Source organism: Peromyscus californicus, unplaced genomic scaffold (genome assembly GCF_007827085.1).
Source record: "Peromyscus californicus insignis strain IS unplaced genomic scaffold, ASM782708v3 Scaffold_11__1_contigs__length_118956290, whole genome shotgun sequence".
Lineage (NCBI taxonomy): Eukaryota > Metazoa > Chordata > Mammalia > Rodentia > Cricetidae > Peromyscus > Peromyscus californicus.
Window position 1 is genome coordinate 80,283,696 of NW_026294402.1, and position 20,918 is coordinate 80,304,613.

Consider the following 20,918-nt stretch of genomic DNA (forward strand, 5'->3'; position numbering starts at 1 on the left):
TTGTTTTATATATACAGTGTTATGTGTATGCGTTCACACATATACTGTTGTTTTTTAAAGCTATTTCTACAACTAGTACAAAGCAACTTTCATATTCAAATTTGTACCATAACAGTTTTCAACACTTGTAGGATAATTACTTACATTAGCTTATAATGCTAAGTAAATTTGATATAGCCCTCCTTTTCTTAATATCTCTGTACATGTTGTTTTCACTTTTAGCAAACACACACCTGATTAAGAACAATTAACTTTACAAACAAAGTTAAGCTTGTCTACTCATATAAAATTACTCAGAGACATTACCACAGCAGGAGCTATCCTGAAGTGGCTCAGAGGACACATCTGTCTCAGTATAATAGAAAAACGATGTGATATATAGCATTTTCTATTACAGCAGTTTTGAAAGAATTGATATTTGCTTTATTTTTTGGTAGCCTCTTATCTGACAAACTGAATGAGATTAATCTTACAATATTGAATAATAAACCTGCTCTCAAGAGAATCACTAATGTCAGAAATTAAATTAAGTCCAGAAACCTAACTAGCTTCTAATATATTTTTATTTTAATTTTAAAAATTACAAAATAATTCTTAAATAGCAATAGAATTTTCTTTAAATCAGTCCTAGCTCATGATTGAGACCATTCGTGATTCATCTCAAGAAAACAGCAGAGTACTTTATTTCAATGTTTTAGAATAAGTTTAATTAAAAATCATATTGAATTTGCAAAGTGGATAGCTAAGTTGTTATTTGTTTTGCTTTGTTTATTCTTTTTTGTTTTTTGGGTTTTCGAGACAGGGTTTCTCTGTGTAGCTTTGCGCCTTTCCTGAGACTCACTTGGTAGCCCAGGCTGGCCTCGAACTCAGAGATCCACCTGCCTCTGCCTCCCGAGTGCTGGGATTAAAGGCGTGCGCCACCACCGCCCGGCTGTTTATTCATTTTATTGTTGTTTTGATACACAGTCTCACCATATAGCCTTGTCTGGCCTAGAGCTTGCTATGTTGAACAAGCTGGCCTTGAACTCACAAAGTTCCACCTGCCTCTGCCTTCAGATTGCTAAGATTAATGGCATGCACATCCATGTCATTTGTTATCATTTGTAATGATCAAGATTTTCTCATTTCTTTCCTCCCAAATTAAAAAGAACAAAAGTTCCCCAAGCCTTCTTGTAGCACGAATCCTAATTGGACTTAATAATAAAAACCTGGAGTCAGCTATAGGGGTAAATGCTGAAAGATCAGAGAGACAAAAGAGCAAGCTACAGCCACTACCTCTTACCTCACTAACTCCTTAATCTCAAAGAGCCTGAGCTCCTATCTCTGTGGCCTTATATTCTTCTCTCCACCCAGCCGTATCACTTCCTGTCTCCTCCTCCCTAATGCTGGGATAAAAGGTGTTGAGACACCAAGGTCTGGGATCAAAGGTGTGTGCAACTACTGCCTGGCCTCTATGACTAACTAGTGGCTTAGCTCCGCACTCTGATCTTCAGGCTTTATTTGTTAGATCACAAACAAAACATCACCACACCTTCTCATTTGCAGCACAAGGATATTAAGAAAAACTATTTCACAAGTATGTGAAAATTAATTAGTCTATGTAACACTTTTAAAAATGATCAGTATATATAAAACATTAAATACTAATTATTGTAACTACTCAAACAAAATATAAAACTACGTATATAATAAGCAGTATTAGCTACTATTATTATTACTGAAACTAAAAACAGAACAAAGGAAAAGATAAATTATCTTAAATATCTTAAAATGCAAACTGGCACCAAAGGCTCCAATTCCAAAAATCTTTGCTCACAAATGTAGCCTCATTTCTTACCACTGACTTAACAGTGAGAAGTAATATTTTTATCCTCTTTAAGGTTAAAATTTTCATTAAAAACAAAAAACAAAGAATTCACCTGTAAACAGGCCTCATACACATAACCCTAATGATTAGGACCATAAAGCTGCCCTAGGCCACATAGCCAGAACTTATCTCAACAAAAAATCATTTTTAAATCACTGTTAGAAACCCTGGAAGTTTCCATGGTCCCGATAATCTGAAAGTGATGACTCCTTAGCATTTGTCAAATTCTTTCCATCTTAGTAAATACATTACTCACTTTTAAAGTCCATCTTTTATTTACATATAAACATCTGCTTGTGCAAAAATCATACAGCATGGGAACTCAACCAACCTTGCTTCAAGTAAGGCTGCCATATTCAGCCCTATGAACTGTAAACAAGACAGTTTCAACTGCTGAGCATTGTACATCGCTGCAAACTCCAGCAGCATAGCAGCGTTCTTAAGGGTGACTGCAGAGAAAAGAGATTTGCAAAATTAGACGACAAGTGACATACTTTAGCGAGGGAAATGCTTGCATTTCCAAAGTTACAAGATTTCAACATTTAAAACAAGAAAATTGTTCTCTAAACCAAGAAAGGAATGCTGAAGTGAATACAGAAATGAGTTTCATTACAATAGTAAAGTAATTTTCACTGACTGGTTTCGAGGGGAAAAAATAAGCTTGCACACACAAAAGTTTTAGAACAAAATACATAAGGGTATTTGTGTTAGCTAAAAGTATATACATAAGAACTACCATTCTGGGCTGGAGGGATAGCTCACAACCAAAAATGTAACAACTACCATTCTTCCTCCCCAAAGCCTTGAATATTCTTCACTTTCACCAGTGAACATTCCTTTTCATTCACATAGTACAATAGTCTTCTATAACACTAAAAAAGACAGTTGGCCATAGTAGTGAACTCCCTGTAATCAATCCCAGCACTCAAGAGGCTGAGGAAGGACTTCTGTGCATTCAACCGTCTGGGCTACATAGTAAGATCTTATCTCGGAACCAACAACTACAAACCAAAACAGGCATTAAGTCTAGGAGAAACTGTCAAGCTAATTCTAAATGTTGACTAATCTGTATATATGAAAATATAACTAAATCTTACTGTATTGTCCATGCCAGTGCATAAAACTATACAAGAGCTCAGGATTACTAACATTTAGTAATGTTCTAGTTCCATCTATGTGAAATGCTGTCTTGCTCAAAACCCTCCAAGAATATTCCACTTGCTTGTAACTCCAGCTACCTAAAACTCTCATCTTCTTACTTATACTGAGTTCCAGCCAACAGAAGAATATAGCAGATTTTTATAGTCTGTCTTCTCTCATTTCTTTTTTCTTTCTCCCCTAAACTGTCAAAAGCTACAATCACGGTCAATAACAGTCTGCCTCCCTCTGACTAAGCTAAAACTGCAACTGATGAAATCATCTCACAAAACAAAAGCAGATCACATAAAAGCTTTCCTTGAACTGTTTAGCTGGAAATGATGTGTGTAATGACTAGACAGGCTTCCATGGAACCCTTCTGCTAGGAATTTACCTACCAGTAAAATCAACTGTGCAGCTAAGACTAGGAAGGAATATCCTAGGGGGTCAACAGAGACCATTGAGTCAAGGAGAGTACCTAGGTACATACTGTACATCTATGCCACAGGAAGTCCTTTACTGCAGCATCTTTTCTTGCCTATGGAAAGAAATTCGGGGCTACTTGCCTATTACTAATCAAGAAGACAGCCCACAACACTCAAAAAGACGAGAGAGCCTGGCAAACTCCTATCAAAATAAAAAAAAAATTTAGCAGAACTTCTTCCATATTTCCCAAAGCAGTCATGAACTAAAACATATAAAACTGGCCTAAAAGTTTGCATATCAGGTTTTGAAAACTACAACTTTCATATTAGAATAAACAAAATTATCTAAATGAAGAAAGGAAAAAGGGCATTTCAAGACCACTGTGGTACTGAAAGGATCAACAACACTGAGCTCAACAGAGTGAGAACCAAACAGTGGACAAATGGAAAACACATGGCCTGCACAGCTAAGTCATTCCTACAGCTTGAAGAAGCAGGGTACAACAGGTAAACCATAATAAAAACTAATATTTCATTTCTAAGATGAAAAAAGTCCATTGATTTTGTTGAGATAAGGTAAGGGGAGAAGTATATAAAATTTACAGCAAACAGAAAATGATTTGGTTAAAAAAAGAAAAAATAAGCAGTCAAGACCAGGATAACGGTAACAGCCTGCTTTCAAACCTTCACTATTGAAATCCCCAAATAGACTGGATATCACTGTCATTGTTCATGGTTTCATAGCATGTTAATAAAAATATTTTCTAAATCTAAGGTGTGTATGTTTTCAATTATTTCTAAGGAAAGAATGTGTTTACAAATGATGGCATGTAATAATCTAAATGTCTTGCCCTTTCTTTGTTTTTTGTTTGCTTTTGAGGCAGAGTCTTACTATGTAGCTCTGGAACTCTCTATGTAGATCAGGAGCTCTGGTCTGGAACTCTGTACAGACCAGACTAAATTTAAACTCACAAAGATACACCTGCCTCTGCCTCCCAAGTGCTAGGACTGAAGGTGTGTGTCACCAACCATCTTGACTTTTTTTAAAAGCACACACACATAACAACGGTGTTTCACCATAATGGAAAAATAAAGATAATAAAATAAAGTACACTAGATCAATCTGAAAACATGGTAGTACTCTACTTCCAATTACTCACGTTTTTCAGTCAACGCTCCTTCACAAATCTCCTTTAATCTAGTTATGAGAAGCTGATCGGCCACTACAAGAACACTACAAATAAAATCCACATTTTGAGACTCTAACAAGAAAAAGAAAAAGAAAAAGATTACTGTTATTCTGTAACCATTTTAACTAGTAAAAAACAAAAAGTTACGATATCAAGGTGCAGAGGCTTATGAAACACATCAAATTATCTGCACCTTTCAGGTGGACAACTAGAAAAAAAATCCCCTAAAATGCCTTGGTTTTGAGAGTTCTCCTCCTATCACTACGATAAAAACCCCAACTAAAGCACCTTGGGGAGGAAGGGTCTGTTCCGGCTCACAGTTCGAGTACAGCAGGAGTCAGGGCGGCAGCAGCCTGAAACCGCTGCTAACACTGCAACTAGTGAGAAGAAAGTAAGGGATGCATGCTGCTGCTCAGCCCCCTTTTCTCTTCAGACAATCCAGGACCCCGGTCCAGGGGATGCAGCCCCCCACAGTGGATGGCTCTTCCACCCTAGTTAATGGTCTTCCTATCTCCACTACCATATTTAGGACAATCCTTGGCAGGCACAATCCCCCTCCCAGTTAATTCTACGTTCTATGAAGTTGACATTAACCACTAACCACACTTGGCTCATACATTCTCACCATGGGACCATAAAATGGTCAATCTGAAGTGACTATTTCAGTGAAAAAGGCTACTAGAATGTCTGACTTGTCTAATTTCCCATTTCATCAAGAAATATTCCTAGACTAACAAATAGAGAGTCAAGTCGCCCATCTCCAGTGCAGGGCCACAGAGCCATACATATGGGAAGCACGAACTACACTTAGTGGTCTATCAAAAATAAGTAAGAAAGAAAAAAGAAAAGGAAGTTGGGAGGCAAAAAAGTTGGGAGATACACGGGAGGAGTTGGAGGGAGAAGCAGGGCTGAATATGATCATATTTCATTGTACACATGTATGAAATTTTCAAGAATAAAAAACTTTCAATTAAATTATAAAGACAAAATATCATAAACATAACTACACACCAAACAACAATGGTAGAAATGTATTTTTTCCTTGATGACACTTTTTTTTTTTTCCAAAACGTACACATCAATAACAGACTATGATGATGGGCATACAATATTCTATAAAGACATAATGACAACAGAACAAAGTAGGTGGAAAGGGGGCTATAAAATACATTTTTGACTAATACTGACATTGAGTTAGAATTAAACAGGATTGTTTTGACAGTAAAAACCTCCCCTAAAACTAGAAAATTAAAAAATCACTTTTTCTAAACATAGTAAGGGCTAGCAGAATGGCTGAGTTGGTTAATCCACTCGCCACCAAGTGTGATAACCTGAGTTTAATCCCCAAGACCCACAGGGTGGAAGGAGAGAACCAACTCCAGTAATTTATCCTGACCTCCAGCACCAGGGTATCCAACACCCTCAGCTGGCCTCTAGGGGCACCTGCATATACAACACACACACACACACACACACACACACACACACACACACACACACACACACACTTTAAAAAAGAAATAAAGACAAAAAACATTTCCATTTAAAATAGTGGCAAAAAGAATTCTGAGAACAATTATGTTGACAAAGGAAGTAACTGCAAAACCTATACACAAAAATCAACAGATTAAAACTATGGTTGCACACTCAATGCCCTATACTCAGGTTACTGTTAAAATGGCAGCTTTCTCACATTAATCTACAGGTGAAAATACTGTACAATTTGAAAATGGTGACAAGGGCACAATTTTAAATTATAACAACAGATATGTACTTTAGAAATGTGTCATTTATTTGATGTGAATATCTCAATTTTTAAAAAGAAATATATATACATTTCTTTTTAAAATATACTATTCATTTCAAATATATAAATAACAAATGTATATTTTAAAGTCGAAGTTACACATCAGGTACACAAATCTGAATCTCACCCTCAGTCGAACACATCTTAACAAAGACCACCCAGACTTCCTCCTGCAGACTGGGGTACTGTCCCTGCTACAGACACTTGTCTTCTAACACAGTTTGATTCTCCTCCGCTCGACTCTAACTTCTTGCAAAGAGGGTCTTTTCACTTTAAAAATTCTTCAATGTACATCTGTGCCTAAAAACTAATGGCACAATGAACCCCACAAATGTTATTCAGAAGAACTGCAGCAAATCAGACCCACAATCAAAGCGTGAGTTCTGCTGGACAACGTGCACAAATCACTTCCTTCACAAACTTCCTTTGAGTCTGTCTGTTTCACTGCTGACACATTATTAGAAAGAGGAAATTTCATAGAGAATTTGTCAAAAATTATACTCCTTGTATTCACCAATCTTAACACAGAGGTAGCCAGAGATGAAATTTCTAACACTAACTTCAACCATGACACACAATTCTAAAATGATTCAGGGCGATGAAAATGTAATTTTTTTGCTGATTACTATGTAATAATCTGTTACATTTTAAATTAAACCCCTAAAGACAGCACAAGAGGAAACTATGATTCCTGTTGATTTCATCATTCTCTTATGATGTCAGTACCTTTTATCACCACAGCTTCATCAGTATAGAGGTAGTCCAGAATAACTTTCAGAATCTCAGACTGTATTGGCATTTCTAGAGCTGCACAACTGGAGGCCTATGAGGATATAAGACATAACAAACTCATTAACCTCAAACAACAAAATACTATCATACTCTATGCTGAGTTAGTACTATGAAAACTTTGGACAGGAAATAACACAAAAGACCCTTGGAAGAATTTATAAAATACCAATCTAAAATGAGATGCTTAATTTTAAAACACAACATAAAAAAGGGACATAGAAAATTCAGAAAACAAGACACACAAGGACAGTCGTAATGTGTGTCTCAATAATGGTGGTGAGACTGTGATTTTTTTTTTAATTTTTTTTTATTATTATTATTTTGCAATACAATTCAGTTCTACATATCAGCCACGGATTCCCTTGTTCTCCCCCCTCCCGCTCCCCTCCCCTTCCCCCCAGCCTGCCCCCCATTCCCATCTCCTCCAGGGCAAAGCCTTCCCCACAGACTGAGATCAACCTGGTAGACTCAGAGACTGTGATTTTTAAGCAGCTTTATGGCAATAATTTTAACTTCCAAATGTTGGTATTTTCTAGCAAACTTGAACACACATAAGGTAACACAGAAATGAACTAATCCAAAATACCACGTTCTAATTCTGAATGTCTTAATGTCTAACCCCCTAACCCCAGACATGCAGAGTTGCCTACACACTCTCTATTTACACCTTACCTCAATCCACGAGCTGCTCAGCATGCTGTGGAAATATTCTGGAAGAAAAACAGTGCAGTGAGAACAGAGAAGCAGAACCCAAACAAAGGACCCAGCAGCTAACAAGATGCCACCTACCAAGTCTTGCACAGAGCACACATTTATGACAGGGGAATTCCTTTCCATCTACAGACTTCATGGTAACATCATACAGAAATGAACTGGAAAAAAAAAAGTTTACTCAAACAAAGATCAATTTCTTGCATATTTACACAGGGGTAAAGAAGCCTAAGGATTTGGCTTAACTTTAATCTTAGTCAAATGCTGGCAAGAGTAAAAACACTCACGGATACACATGCACCTCATCTCTCACTATCTCAGGAAAGACAATAATAGCCAAATCATCTTTAATTTTTTTAGGAGAACTGAATATTAACACTTAAAAACCTTCCATTTGATTTTCTCTTTTCTTGCACTTGATTTCTTTTTGTATTAGTGGCAGTTAGTGGTACACTCCAAGCCCTTTAACTCTCTTTTTTGAACAATCTGTTGCACGCCAAGTAATCCTTAGAAATTTTCAGTATCTCTTTCTTCAAGATTTATCACCTATAAAGTATCTAACATGAAACTTTTAACAATGTATTTAGTCTATTTATTCTGGAAAAAAGGCATACTAAGCAAAACAATCATAATCATAATGAAAATACATAAACAGTTTGATTGGGAGAGATGAGGTCTACATAAAACCCCACTTGTAAGATTCACAACTGAAGAAAAAGCGAAAATTGAAATCCCTCTCTTCACCTGCATAAACCAGAAAGCATGCTCTCCTCCAATGACCTGAGCAGTTATGCTCTGGCTGACTCAATGGCTCCCTAAGCCCCCTGAAGTAGCAGAGGTAAACGGTCTCCCTTCTCATGACAGCTGCAAGCAGCTCCACTTCCATCTAATGAGCCAAAAATCTAAATATGCAAGGCTGATCCTCATTTACTAACTTACCATTTTTTCTGACTTAGCTTCAGTTTATTACCAGTTTTCTTCGCAATAACATTAATTTTTTCATTTTCAAATCTGACTCCATCTAACCTATCAAGGAAAAACGTAAATTAACAACAGGTGGATATAGTCTTCTCCTAAGACCAACACACAACAAAATCTAACAGTCAGGCTTACAGTTAAACACAGCTACGTCATTCTCCTAGAAAGTATCAACAAACCTCATTCCAACCTATAATATATCAGTCTTAATTTGAATTTAAAATATGCTTAATATCATTACTGACAAATCAAAGCTGTAACACAGTCTTTCTGTATTTTCCAGTAGGAATCACAGTACACAGTCCTCCCTGGCCCAAATCCATGACAACGGTTATTCCAGCACAAGCAGCTTCATATGAAAGCCTGTGAGAGAAAGAGCCTATCAGTGCTGGTTCATAATGTGACAAGTGCCATGAGGCAAGTCTTTATCAACAACACAAGGACTTCACATACTGAGAAACTGAGGTCTGAGACAAAGCACACACTGTGTAGGTCTTTCTGACACCCAAGGTCTTTCCAGCACACACTCAGGGCATAGCACCTGTAACCCACCAGCAACCTTTCTGTTCTTTCATTTCAAATAAAGAGGTCCCTAAGTGGTAACTGTACCAGAAAACAGCAGTCCCTCTCTCCCAATGTTAGAAGGAAAAGAGAAGGTAGAGAGGGGAGTGTAAGGAAAGAAAGAAAAGGCAACAAATACTTCACAGGAGGACTGAATGAGGTAAGCAGAGGATGAGGAATGGTACCTGCTACTCAAATTACTGAGGCCAAATTTCTTTGCAACATTTTGCAACATTCTTACAGGATCATCTTCCCCAACACCTTTTCCCTTTTTAGAAGATTTGTGTTTGCTTTTCTGCCTTTCACTAATTGTATGAGCTTGGTTGCTTTTGTAAACCTCAAATGCTGCCTTCTGGTTATCATCCGCAGGGCAATTCTTCTTATTCATATGAGAATCTGGGGAGCCCTTACAGTCTTCTGGGTTTTTGTTCACGAGTATTCTGGGTTTGAAGCCATGAGTTAAGAAGTCACAGGTATCTGTATACATGAACTGTAAGAGGTATTCGAACAAGTCGGGATGAACTTTCTCCACCACAAAGAGATGGCACCCTGCAGCATCTTCATCCTTCCGGTACACATCTGTCAGTTCTAAAGGAGTGCCATCTGAAAGAAACAATTTCTGGAAGAAGTCAGAGCGCACTGCTAAAACGTATTTATGAGCAGGGAAGAGTCTGTTGCCAACTTGAAATGTCACATCGTGGATGTTATCCATTTCATCTGTTTCCCTCAGGAGCTTGCCAAACTCTTCAAAAAAGGATGAAGAAGACACAACTGGAATTTCATAAAGGCTGGAAATGAAACAAAGATAATTACTACTTCAAAGAAACAAGAAAATGGATCCCAAGCTGATTCCCTTGAAAAGAAACGGTTTACTTAAACTTAGAATGTTCTGGTGTTTTGTAAATATAAGAGTATCACCCAAAAAATATTAAATACTCTATTACACTTTAATGTTTTTCTATTTGTTTTTATATAATGTTTAAACAACATAACTGAAAACAATAAAAATAAGAAAAGTTCCAAAGTTTTTCCTTTTTTACATAACTTATTTTACAAGTGAAGAAAAAACAGGAACTAAGCAAATAAGATCACAGATCAAGAATAGTTACTCATTCAAGTAAAAATATATATGCAATCACTCTAAACCCTGAGTGTACGCCTATAATCACAACCTGTTCATCTACATTTCACTCTACCAAGGAAGGAGACTGATGCTCTTGCTTTACCTTGGACTAGGGTTTCCCAGCTTAGGACACTTTCAGTGCTAAACTGTTAACCTGGGCAAACCAGAATGGATCATCACCTAACTTCCAGGCCCTCCTCCCTCTTCAAAAATGCCCCTGATATTTATCTTCTCTCTTTACTAATGTAGTTAGAACATGTTCACTGGGATTTTACCCAACATGTGACCACACCACCTCTTTTTTGTCAATTATCACATTTAAGAGTCAGAAATTTTTATACTACCTAGGAAATATTTACAATCCATTCTTCAGAATCTGAGAACCCCAAGTCTAACATGTACTAAAGACAGCCCCTATGTAGGCATGTGTGTTTTTCTTGAATGTTTTCAAAATCAAGTTATAAAGTAGGGGAACATACACTATCCCCAGTGTAACAAACACTCGCTTCCGATCGCCCTTGTGACGCACTCATTTTTGAAGGTCTCTAGGTCTTGGTAACAGCTCCTCAATGTGCTTGCATCAGGAGCTACCGAAAACAGAAGAAGGTCTAATGATCACTCCTTCTAGAAATAAAGTGTATTAAAGACAATTGTACCTTGTTTTAGGGTCTGACTGTAGGACTGCAAAGTTGCACCCACTCGCGTCTGTGCTGACACTAACAGCTCTATGGGCAAAAGGAAGTTTCTCAAGTCGAATTCTTTCATACACACTATTTGTATCAGAGACACCAGACACATCTGATGAGGGATGATGGAGGTTTGGTAAAACGTCTGCTAAAAAGAAAATAAATGAACTATCATTAATCAAGGCTGCAATGAAATTATTAAAAAGATTTGGAGGAACTGGAATAAAAAATGATGTGAAAAATATGAAAGTACACATGAAGTCCTTCTGAAGAATTGAGAACCTCTCCATCTTCAACACAGATTAGGTGCTGCGTCCTTACTATACATACAGAGAATTTTCAGTATTAGCCACAATTTCTTCTCCCAATAAACACCTTCCACACTGCAGCCGAAGTCACCTTTCACACTGGTAGCTCTATCCATATTAGCTTTGCATGAACCTAAGTGTCACCACAAGCTCCTCCTTTCTCTTGCAGGCTCTGAGAAAATACCCCAGTGACCACACTGTGCTACTGTGATTCAGTGATCACCAATAAGGGGCAATCAAGAGTCAGCAGGACAGAAATGCCCCTACCCTCAATAGTCCAATCTAGCAAGGAAATCATACCTCAGAGAAATGACTAGTCAAATTCAGTCTATAGAAAAGTATTAGCCGGGCGGTGGTGGCGCACGCCTTTAATCTCAGCACTCGGGAGGCAGAGGCAGGAGGATCTCTGTGAGTTTGAGGCCAGCCTGGACTACAGAGGGAGTAGTAGTCTCCCTCTGTAGTCCAGGCACAAAACTACACAGAGAAACCCTGTCTCAAAAAACCAAAAAAAAAAAAAAAAAAAAAAAAGTATTAAAATGTTTCCATGTAGACATGGCACTTTCAAAGAAATTATTCTGGCTGCAGCACAAAAAAATTTTAAATCAGAGACTCTACTACTTCAATTCCACACACAGAAGTAATAAAAGATGATATAGATTGGGACTGCAGCAATCAATCCAGAGAGGAGAAAGGAACAATTTAAAAACACATTTAAGATAGGAGTAGCACAACTTGGTAACTGTTAGATGTACAGGAAGGGCGATGGGGTGAAACCACTGAAGTGCAGCTGAGGGTGCATGAGACCATGAATTCTATCAGACCACTAAAGAGTGATGTAAAACTAAAGACTCGCAAATCTTCTTACAAGACAGACCTGTGCTCCGGTTACACTTTCAAATGTAGTCTATTTTAGTCTCCTGGACTTTATTATTCTTCCTCTAACACTGTTATTCCCATCCCAATGCTCTTAAGAAACTCACGTGAACATTACATTAGTTATCTGTCTCAGGGAACTTTGAAATAAAATGTGTCTCGGCTCTATAAGCTATGATGCCTGGGAACAGGGGGCTCATCTCCCACATTTTTATATCATTAAAATGCTGTCCTGTATCTACCACACAGTCAACGAACCTTGCATGTTTACAGACATGAGTCATCTATAAAGAAATAAAACACAATAAATCAATATTATGTAAAATTTCTTTTACATTTTATAATTTTGAAGAATCTATAACACTCGAAGTAATCATAAATGTTTTAAGATATACTGTAAGCATGTAACAATTAATTTATTGGTTCAAGAAGATATAACGAAGGACCACGATGTGCCAGAGAATACATTAAATACTAACAACAGAGAGGAATACCCATGCCCTGTACCATAAGTGACCTATCTACAGGAGACAGATACTGAACTAATCACAAAGGCAAATACACAATGCTTAGGGGTAAACCTAGCAGTACCATCACATTAATAGCTGACTAGAGTTCTTAAGTACAATCATACAAACTGACCTTTCTTTTCAGAATTCTTTCTTTTGTCTTCAAACCATTTCCCTTTAAATCCTTCCCCATCCTGTGTGACAAACAGAATTTCGTTTCTATTTAAAGCAATATCGGAGATTGACACCTGGCGTGGATAGGCCCATCGGCACTGCTTCAGAGAGCTGCTAAGTGATCTCCAGCAGAACACCTAAAACGAAACCAAACCACAGCACAATATAAAGCAACACAGCATCAGAACAAGCAAAATCGGAATTTAAAGAGTGCTGTCAAAATAAAAGTCTTAACTTGTGTGTTTTGATGATTATTCTTCCACAGAAAAAAGAGATAGCTGCAGGCAAAACAACAATGCATGTAAAATAATTAAGTAAATCTTAAGAACAGAGAGAGAGAGAGAGAGAGAGAGAGAGAGAGAGAGACTACAAAAAAATCAAGATGATGTTAGAGAATTACATCTTTCAGGAAAGTAGATTAAGCAACATGAAGTATTAAATGTGTTTCCATGGCACCATGGCACTCCCCCAAGGAGAAGCTGTTTTCCATATGACTTGCTTGGGGCAAACAGTCCTGCTGGAGTATTATAGCATACTAAAACGTTAGAGCCAACACTTTAATGTCAGGTAATTACCACACTCAATCCAAAAAGAAGACACACTTAATTGTACAACTAAAACAAAGTATCAGATAAAGAAGTCACCCCAGTTCAGTGACCCCGAGTAGTCCTGGGAACAGGACAGGGAGTGGCGCTAAGGTAGAGGATGCAAGGGAGGGTGCTGAGCTGTCCTGCACAACTTCAACTACAGAAGCGGCGCCTGTCTGGTCACCTGGCACATTCTAAATTCAAAACTGCTGACAGAGAAGGAGGGGCTGTTGACTTGTTTTAAGCCCAGTGCCTACTATACAGCCCAGGCTAGACTAAGAATTCATGAATCCTAGTCTCATTGTCCTAACTACTGGGATTAAAGAGTGCTCCACCATACCCAGTTAAAACTGATGATTTCCAAAGTCTGACTCCTCATAATCGATTTTTGAAAATAATGGCTACAACTTGTGCCTATAAACACACCAGCAGGTGGAGCTTTGCAATTACATCTTGTGGTATCTGTTTATCTCTGAGGGATGGGGCTGAAGCAGGGTTTTCTAAACAGCCCAAGCTGCACTGCATCTTCCTATGTAGCCAGCATGGGCTCAGCTCACAACCTTCCTGCCTCAGGCTCCAGCATGCTAGGATTACAGGAAAGCACTACTGTGCCTTTCTAAAGTTTATGATGGTCCATGAGGAGGGAAGGGGCACTCTGTAGTACTGACAAACATGTCCAGATGTGATTATTCAATTTTTAAAATGTGAAGCTTCATATCATTATTTAAACCTCACAAAATATCTTATCATGTCATTATTTCGTCAGAAGAAAACTTTTCTTAACAAGTGTGTAATTTTATCAGCATTACTAATATATGAAAGTTAGATATAATATTAAATTTAAATATATTTAAACTCTATAATACTATTTAAAATTTAAAATATTTATAATTTATAATATAATTATGAACCTATATTAAGCTTGTCCTTAAATATATAATTTAAAAAATGTATTTAGGTAGGGCTGGTGAAATGGGTTATCAGTTAAAAATGCTTGCTGCCAAGTCTGATGACCTGCGTTCAATACACAGGACTTACATAGTATAAAGAGAGAGAAGGGGTTCCCCAAACTTTTCCTCTGGCCTCCATAAAAGTATACCACAGCATGTGCTCATACACATAATTTAACAATTAAAAACATCTAAAACTGGCAATTCTATTAGAGAAAGGCACTTTTATACACTTATAAAAGGGATGAAAATTACAGTTAAGAGATAAGACCTAGAAGCACAACATTATTTATATATGTAATAGAATAAAGGGTATCATAATCTCTACACACATAATGTGTACATTGATATAAAACTATAATTGGGGACAATCTTTACAACTATGGCCCAAATGTGTAATATACTGCTTGTTTACTGTTATAAAAATAACTATATGACATTATCTTCTATCTACACCTTTCAACTCTGTTTATGGATACTCGGTTTACATACCAAATAATTCAAACTATTTGTTTTTTATTTTAAGAAGAGGAAATGAAGCTTTAGGCTGCAGTTTAGCAACAGTACTGGCATCGTTGGGTTAGAGACAGTCCAGGGTGTCTCTGGAACCCTAGCTCCTCACTAGGATGTCAAAGAAAGGAAGGGGCATCAGTACCAACCATCAAAAACCAGGCACTACACTTCACATTATCACCTCTATACAGAGCACGTTACTAGTCTTCAACATAACGTAGACTCACCCTTCCGGCTCCATCCATAGCAAGGATGCATATTTTCTGGCCCCCATTTTCTGTCAAATGTTCTGGATCAACCTTGTATTCCATACAACCTCCAGACACAAGAACCTTTTTCAAGTTTAGTTGTCTGAGTGTAAAAAAAAAAATCATAAATTAGCATTCTCTAAAACACACACCTTAATTTTACAGAAAGAATAAATCAAACAATAACTGTCGAGGAAAGGAGGAAGAGCCCAGCTCCCCTCACTGCAGTCCCTCCCCGGCAGCTCCTTCTTCCTACAGCATGTCGTTCTTCTTCCTACAGCATGTGGTTCTTCCTCTCAGAGCCTCTACTAACACCACAGGTTCCCGAACCCCACTTGCTAAGGTACACATTCACTTGGAGTTTCATCCACTGGAAGGCTATCAGCTCCTAAGTATGCCCATATCTTAACAGAAAAAAAAATATTAAAAATAAAATAGAAATGCTTGAATATGGCTAATCCTAACCAGTCATACATCCCATGAAGGTCATGGCCTCGGCTAATACCGCACCCATCGGCCACACATTTGTTTTTCTGTGTGTTTGATGTACAGAACACAGGGCAGAACCTGCTCACGGCTACTCTACAACTGTCTTACCTCTCAGAAAGCTTACTTGCTTTGAAAAAACAGTATTTTCAAAGTTACAATGTAGTAATTTAATCTGTATCAAAACAATTTCTTAGTGAAAATTTGGAAGGAAGGTATATTTATACAACTTCATGTGTTCAGGGGAAACTTTAAAATGTTTTATAAATATTAATTAAAAACTACAACTTAACATTCTACAAGTCAACTCACACCTATTTAATTGGTTCTAAGAAACACATGTGATCACATTTCCATGATTCTGAAACTAAATGCAACCTACAATCAATGTCAGACAGAGAAGTTTCTGTGGTAACTGTGGTAACCTGATGTCTTAACAACCTGAAGAAGTCACCATCTCATCATCACCTTCATGCATCAGCAAGAACATGTTCACTGCACTCAAATTTAAATCTCTGTGTTTCAAAGAGCTAAGTTATATTTTTCCAGGAATCAGTTATAGTTGTGCAAAAAAATTATTTCTACATTTGTATTCCCTACTTTAATGAAATATGATGGAATGAAACATTGCTCACATATTGCTCTTAAATATCAGTCTGAAACAAAAAACATTTTCTACAAAAGGTGAATACTTTGGAAGGACCTAAAACAATACACCACTGTCAAATCAGATATAAATTAACAAATGACTAAAGACCATAATGTATCAGGAACACAAGATTACTTCCCAATTATTTTTAAACATCTGCTCTTTGTATCACTCTAAACAAAATCACAGGTGAAACACATGATAAGTGAAAGGCAGAGAGCTACAGCTGGCATGTGCACCCACACCTAAATTTGATTCTGTATTCTTTGATATCCCAAGTAACAGCTAGTTTAGTGCATGTTACTGCAGCATGGTAAACACAACAAGCTACAGTGTACCAGGAGAAGCAGCACACCAGTCAGATGTAAAGAGCGAGCCTGGAAAGAGTGTTTATGGTAAACAGCTGTTTTAATAAACAGTGGATAAGACAGTAAAGTCTACAGATGCAACAGTGACCCTGATAGAAAGCAAGAATGAGGATTAGTCTAGTTCTGTGTACCAGATACATTAAAAAGGAAACTAAACCTTGTGGGGCATAACTTACGTTAAATATGATTCAAAAACAGTATTCTACAATTTGCAAACAAAACTTTTATATGTCTACTAGGTTCTTGTCAAAAAACAAAAAAAAATCATCAAAAAACCATGCTTAATTTTCCCTTCCATTCTGTCTTCTCGTGAAGCACAGCGTGCTGGTGAGCAGATCTAAAATCAGTTCTTATAATGACAGGCTTCTTTTCCAGAAACATACATACTTAGTGGCCATCTTCTTGCACTGATAGTCTGCAAGTAAGTAAATATCTCCCCTTGTGGTAACACAGACAGTGGCGCCATCGCTTGCTGCTACCAAAGACATAGTAATATCCTTATGATGAAGGGCAGAGACTTGACGAGGGGTAGTGACACACTTTTCTCCATTGGGATCCAGTAAGTGACCTAAAAATTTACACAAATAAGCAAACCATAAAATACCTATTCTAAGACCACACTGTAGTTTTTAGATATTGCCATGAAAAATTTCTTACCCAGTTGTCCACCGTTCAGTCCCAGTGTGTAAACGGCTTCTCGAGTCCACAGCACCGTATGAAACCTGCCTGCTGCTACTCCAATGACAGCCTTTCCTTTCAGGTATTTTGCCTGTATCTATTCAAAATGAGAAGTAAGACTCTGCAGCTGACCACGGATCTAAAATCTAGTGCAATCTTCTCTAAGATACAGTCCACCAGGTAATAAACATCCTCCTCACAACCACTGTCTTCTCAACCACGAACACATCTCCCCATCACACCAAGACCCAGATCAGCAGAACACACTGATGAAGTCACTTTCAGCCATCAGTTTTAACGAACTAAACTAGCATTGTGTAAAACTCAAATCATTACAATTTTAGTAATAGTAAACATTTACAAAATAATCACTCTTAAAAAAATATATACAGTGATTTTTAATCTACCAAATCCAGGATCTCACAATGGTAACACGCTTGACATTTTGGCACAGATGATCTTCTCTCATGAAGGACTGTCTTATGCATACCTGGACTCTACCCACTAGCTAACTATCATTAGCACCACCATCCCACTCCTGCTGAAACTGTCTTCAAATACTGCCATGTGACCCCTGGGAAATCGAAGCTTCCCTATCAACCTAGGATTCCAAGGTGGCATCTAATGACAATAAAACAGGAGTGCAATCATTTTGCTGCTCCTAAAGAACTCCACAAAACTAAATACCCACAAGTTGACAATAAGACTAGAGACTACACCCAAATATCCTGGAGTAATACTACTGACCCACTAGCAATTCAGAAGTGAAAAGAGGAAGATTTATACACTTAATTAAAACTGTCAATTCAATGACAGTTTTAGATACAAAGGATTAAACCAAAAGGGAATTTAACACATAAGACATATGTAAAGTGTGATGTACTGAAAATATCTGTCATGGGTGATGAGTTTAATAAAACAATTTAGAATACTCCATCTAAGGTTTCTAAATTTGGGGAACAGGTACCTTTTGATGGTGGTCATGTGCTGATGGGAGTGAGAAAATGGTGAACTCTGACCCACATACCCTTTTGTCAGCAAGTGTGACACTTGAATAGAGACACATTTAATAATGCAAAGGCTTTTTTCTTAGTACCTTGCTTGTGTAAGTGTATGTTATATTGATACATTTCTTTTTAAGGAAAGCAAGTTTCAAACTCAAAAATCTGGGTCTGAGAGTAAATTTAAGTAGTAAAAATCCTGTCTAGCTTGCAAGAACCTTGACTTCAATCCCTAGCACCTAAAAGGGAAAAACAAAAATGAAAAAATCAAACCACATTCATCTCAGCTTCTAAACATTTAAAGTTAAATCTGCAGGCTGGTGAGATGACTCAGGGGTTGAGAACTCACATTGCTCTTGCGGAGAACCTGAGTTCAGTTCCCAGTACCATGTCGGACTGTTCACAACCGCCACCCATAACTCCAGCTCCAAGGGACTCTTCTGACATCCAAAAGGCACCTGCCCTCAGGTGCACTTACACAATTACAAGTAATTTTTTTTTTAATCTTTAAAGTTAACTCTATGGTAATTAATAGGCAATCTCCCAAGTGCATAACCTCCCCTGTGCTTTTATTTTTAACTTCAAATGAATGCTAATTTGTACTGTCATTTTCTTATAGAAAAAGATAAACACAGGGAGCATAGGAAACCCTGAGTGAGGTCTTGAGCTAATGTGTATCGCTGACATGGCAGAGCTATGTGGAGGGCTCTAACTCCTCAGCCACAGGGAGTAGCAGAGCCTCACCTGGGTGAAGCTCAGGAACAATGGCAAAGCTTCCCTCAGGAGCTTGAGTATGAGTGTTTATGAACAACTGGCCAGTGTGTGCAAAGACTAACAACTGCAGCTTTCTCCTCCTCCTGGCTGTTTACAGCCTGGGACTGTGGAGAGACCTCCTACCAAGACCAGCTATCCCTCCCCCTGTGCTGCACCTAATATACATGCTGAGGTTCCAGGATGCTGGGGGTAGTAGGCAACCATTCATCAAAGTAAGCACATTGCCACTTGATCCCAACTTCCCTAGACATACGTCTGCTTGTCCTTTCTTCATTCTCTCAGTACTGCTAGCCAGGACTCCAGGACCCAAGCTGCATAAGCCACATCGGAGAAGTATGTATCATATCACTGAAGTTAACTAAGTAGATACAGTTACTCCATTGATAAGCTACATCTTTTATCCATATAAATTTTATAGCAAATAGACACCTTATTGGTTAAAAACAGAAGCTTACCTGTCTGGGTACATTACAGCTGGAAGGTGGGGGAATAATTCCTAGTTGGTGAAAAATGTTGAGACCAAATGTATAAACACATCCATCTTCAGTTAACACAACAGTGTGATCCTTGGCAGCTGCTACTTGGGAACAATTGTGACCAGCCAATCCTTCCACAAGCCTGGGAACCTAGGACACAGTTAACTTTATTATAATACACTAGTCAGTAGTGATCACTTATATAAAAATGCACACAGACTCTGTGACACTACATCCAAAATGGTACAACTAGAAGACTTCCCCTTCCAAAGGCAAAGTCTGCATCTCATCAAGGGGCAGGTAAACTAATGAAATTATGTTCATGGTTTGCTGTGGGATGGTCTGTATGTCAAATGTGTTGCTAATTGGTCAATAAATAAATCACTGATTGGTCAGTGGCCAGGCAGGAAGTATAGACGGGACAAGGAGGAGAATAAAGATGGGAAGTGGAAGGCTGAGTCAGAGAGACACTGCCAGCCGCCACGATGACAAACAGCATGTGAAGATGCCGGTAAGCCACGAGCCATGTGGCAAGGTATAGATTAATAGAAATGGATTAATTTAAGCTATAAGAACAATTAGCAAGAAGCCTGCCACGGCCATACAGTTTGTAACCAATATAAGTCTCTGTGTTTACTTGGTCGGGTCTGAGAGGCTGTGGGACTGGCGGGTGAGAGAGATTTGTCCTGACTGTGGGCCAGGCAGGAAAATTCAAGCTACAATGGTTTATGAGCAATGGATATAAGACCAGTAGGGAACTTCAATCAAATAATTTAAGTGAGTTTTAAAACATTTTAAAAACTGTTTATTAATTTTTTTTCTTTGTATGTGTGCATGCACATGCGTGCATGCGTGTGAGCATCACATGGCACATGTGTGAAGGTCAGAGGAAAACTTGTGGGTTTTCTTCTGTAAATCTGAGAACCAATCCCATAATGTCAGGCCTAGCAGTACCTGCTTAGCCAACCCATTGGGTCTCAAGTGACTTTTAAGTCCTTACTGCATCCCAAATGCAAATTTAGTGGCGTGAATAAAAGGAAAAGGAGC

General features: G+C 37.9%; 1 protein-coding gene across 3 annotated transcripts in view; it reads right to left on the reverse strand.

Moving 5' to 3' along the window:
- The window catches only part of Ibtk (inhibitor of Bruton tyrosine kinase), a 67,191-nt gene that overhangs the window by 28,018 nt on the left and 18,255 nt on the right, over window positions 1-20,918 (reverse strand). Inside the window, exons 6-18 of one of the 3 annotated variants that reach the window (XM_052715638.1) lie at window positions 19,851-20,021; window positions 17,600-17,717; window positions 17,330-17,510; window positions 15,419-15,542; window positions 13,101-13,278; window positions 11,248-11,422; window positions 9,654-10,256; window positions 8,869-8,955; window positions 8,008-8,090; window positions 7,891-7,928; window positions 7,153-7,249; window positions 4,590-4,691; window positions 2,199-2,316 (exon numbers count right to left, since the gene is read on the reverse strand). In XM_052715638.1, coding sequence (XP_052571598.1) covers window positions 2,199-2,316; window positions 4,590-4,691; window positions 7,153-7,249; window positions 7,891-7,928; window positions 8,008-8,090; window positions 8,869-8,955; window positions 9,654-10,256; window positions 11,248-11,422; window positions 13,101-13,278; window positions 15,419-15,542; window positions 17,330-17,510; window positions 17,600-17,717; window positions 19,851-20,021 — 2,075 coding nt within the window. Of the gene's footprint in view, window positions 1-2,198; window positions 2,317-4,589; window positions 4,692-7,152; window positions 7,250-7,890; window positions 7,929-8,007; window positions 8,091-8,868; window positions 8,956-9,653; window positions 10,257-11,247; window positions 11,426-13,100; window positions 13,279-15,418; window positions 15,543-17,329; window positions 17,511-17,599; window positions 17,718-19,850; window positions 20,022-20,918 lie in introns of all 3 variants that reach the window. The other 2 variants (XM_052715631.1, XM_052715648.1) reach the window with 2 other exon arrangements.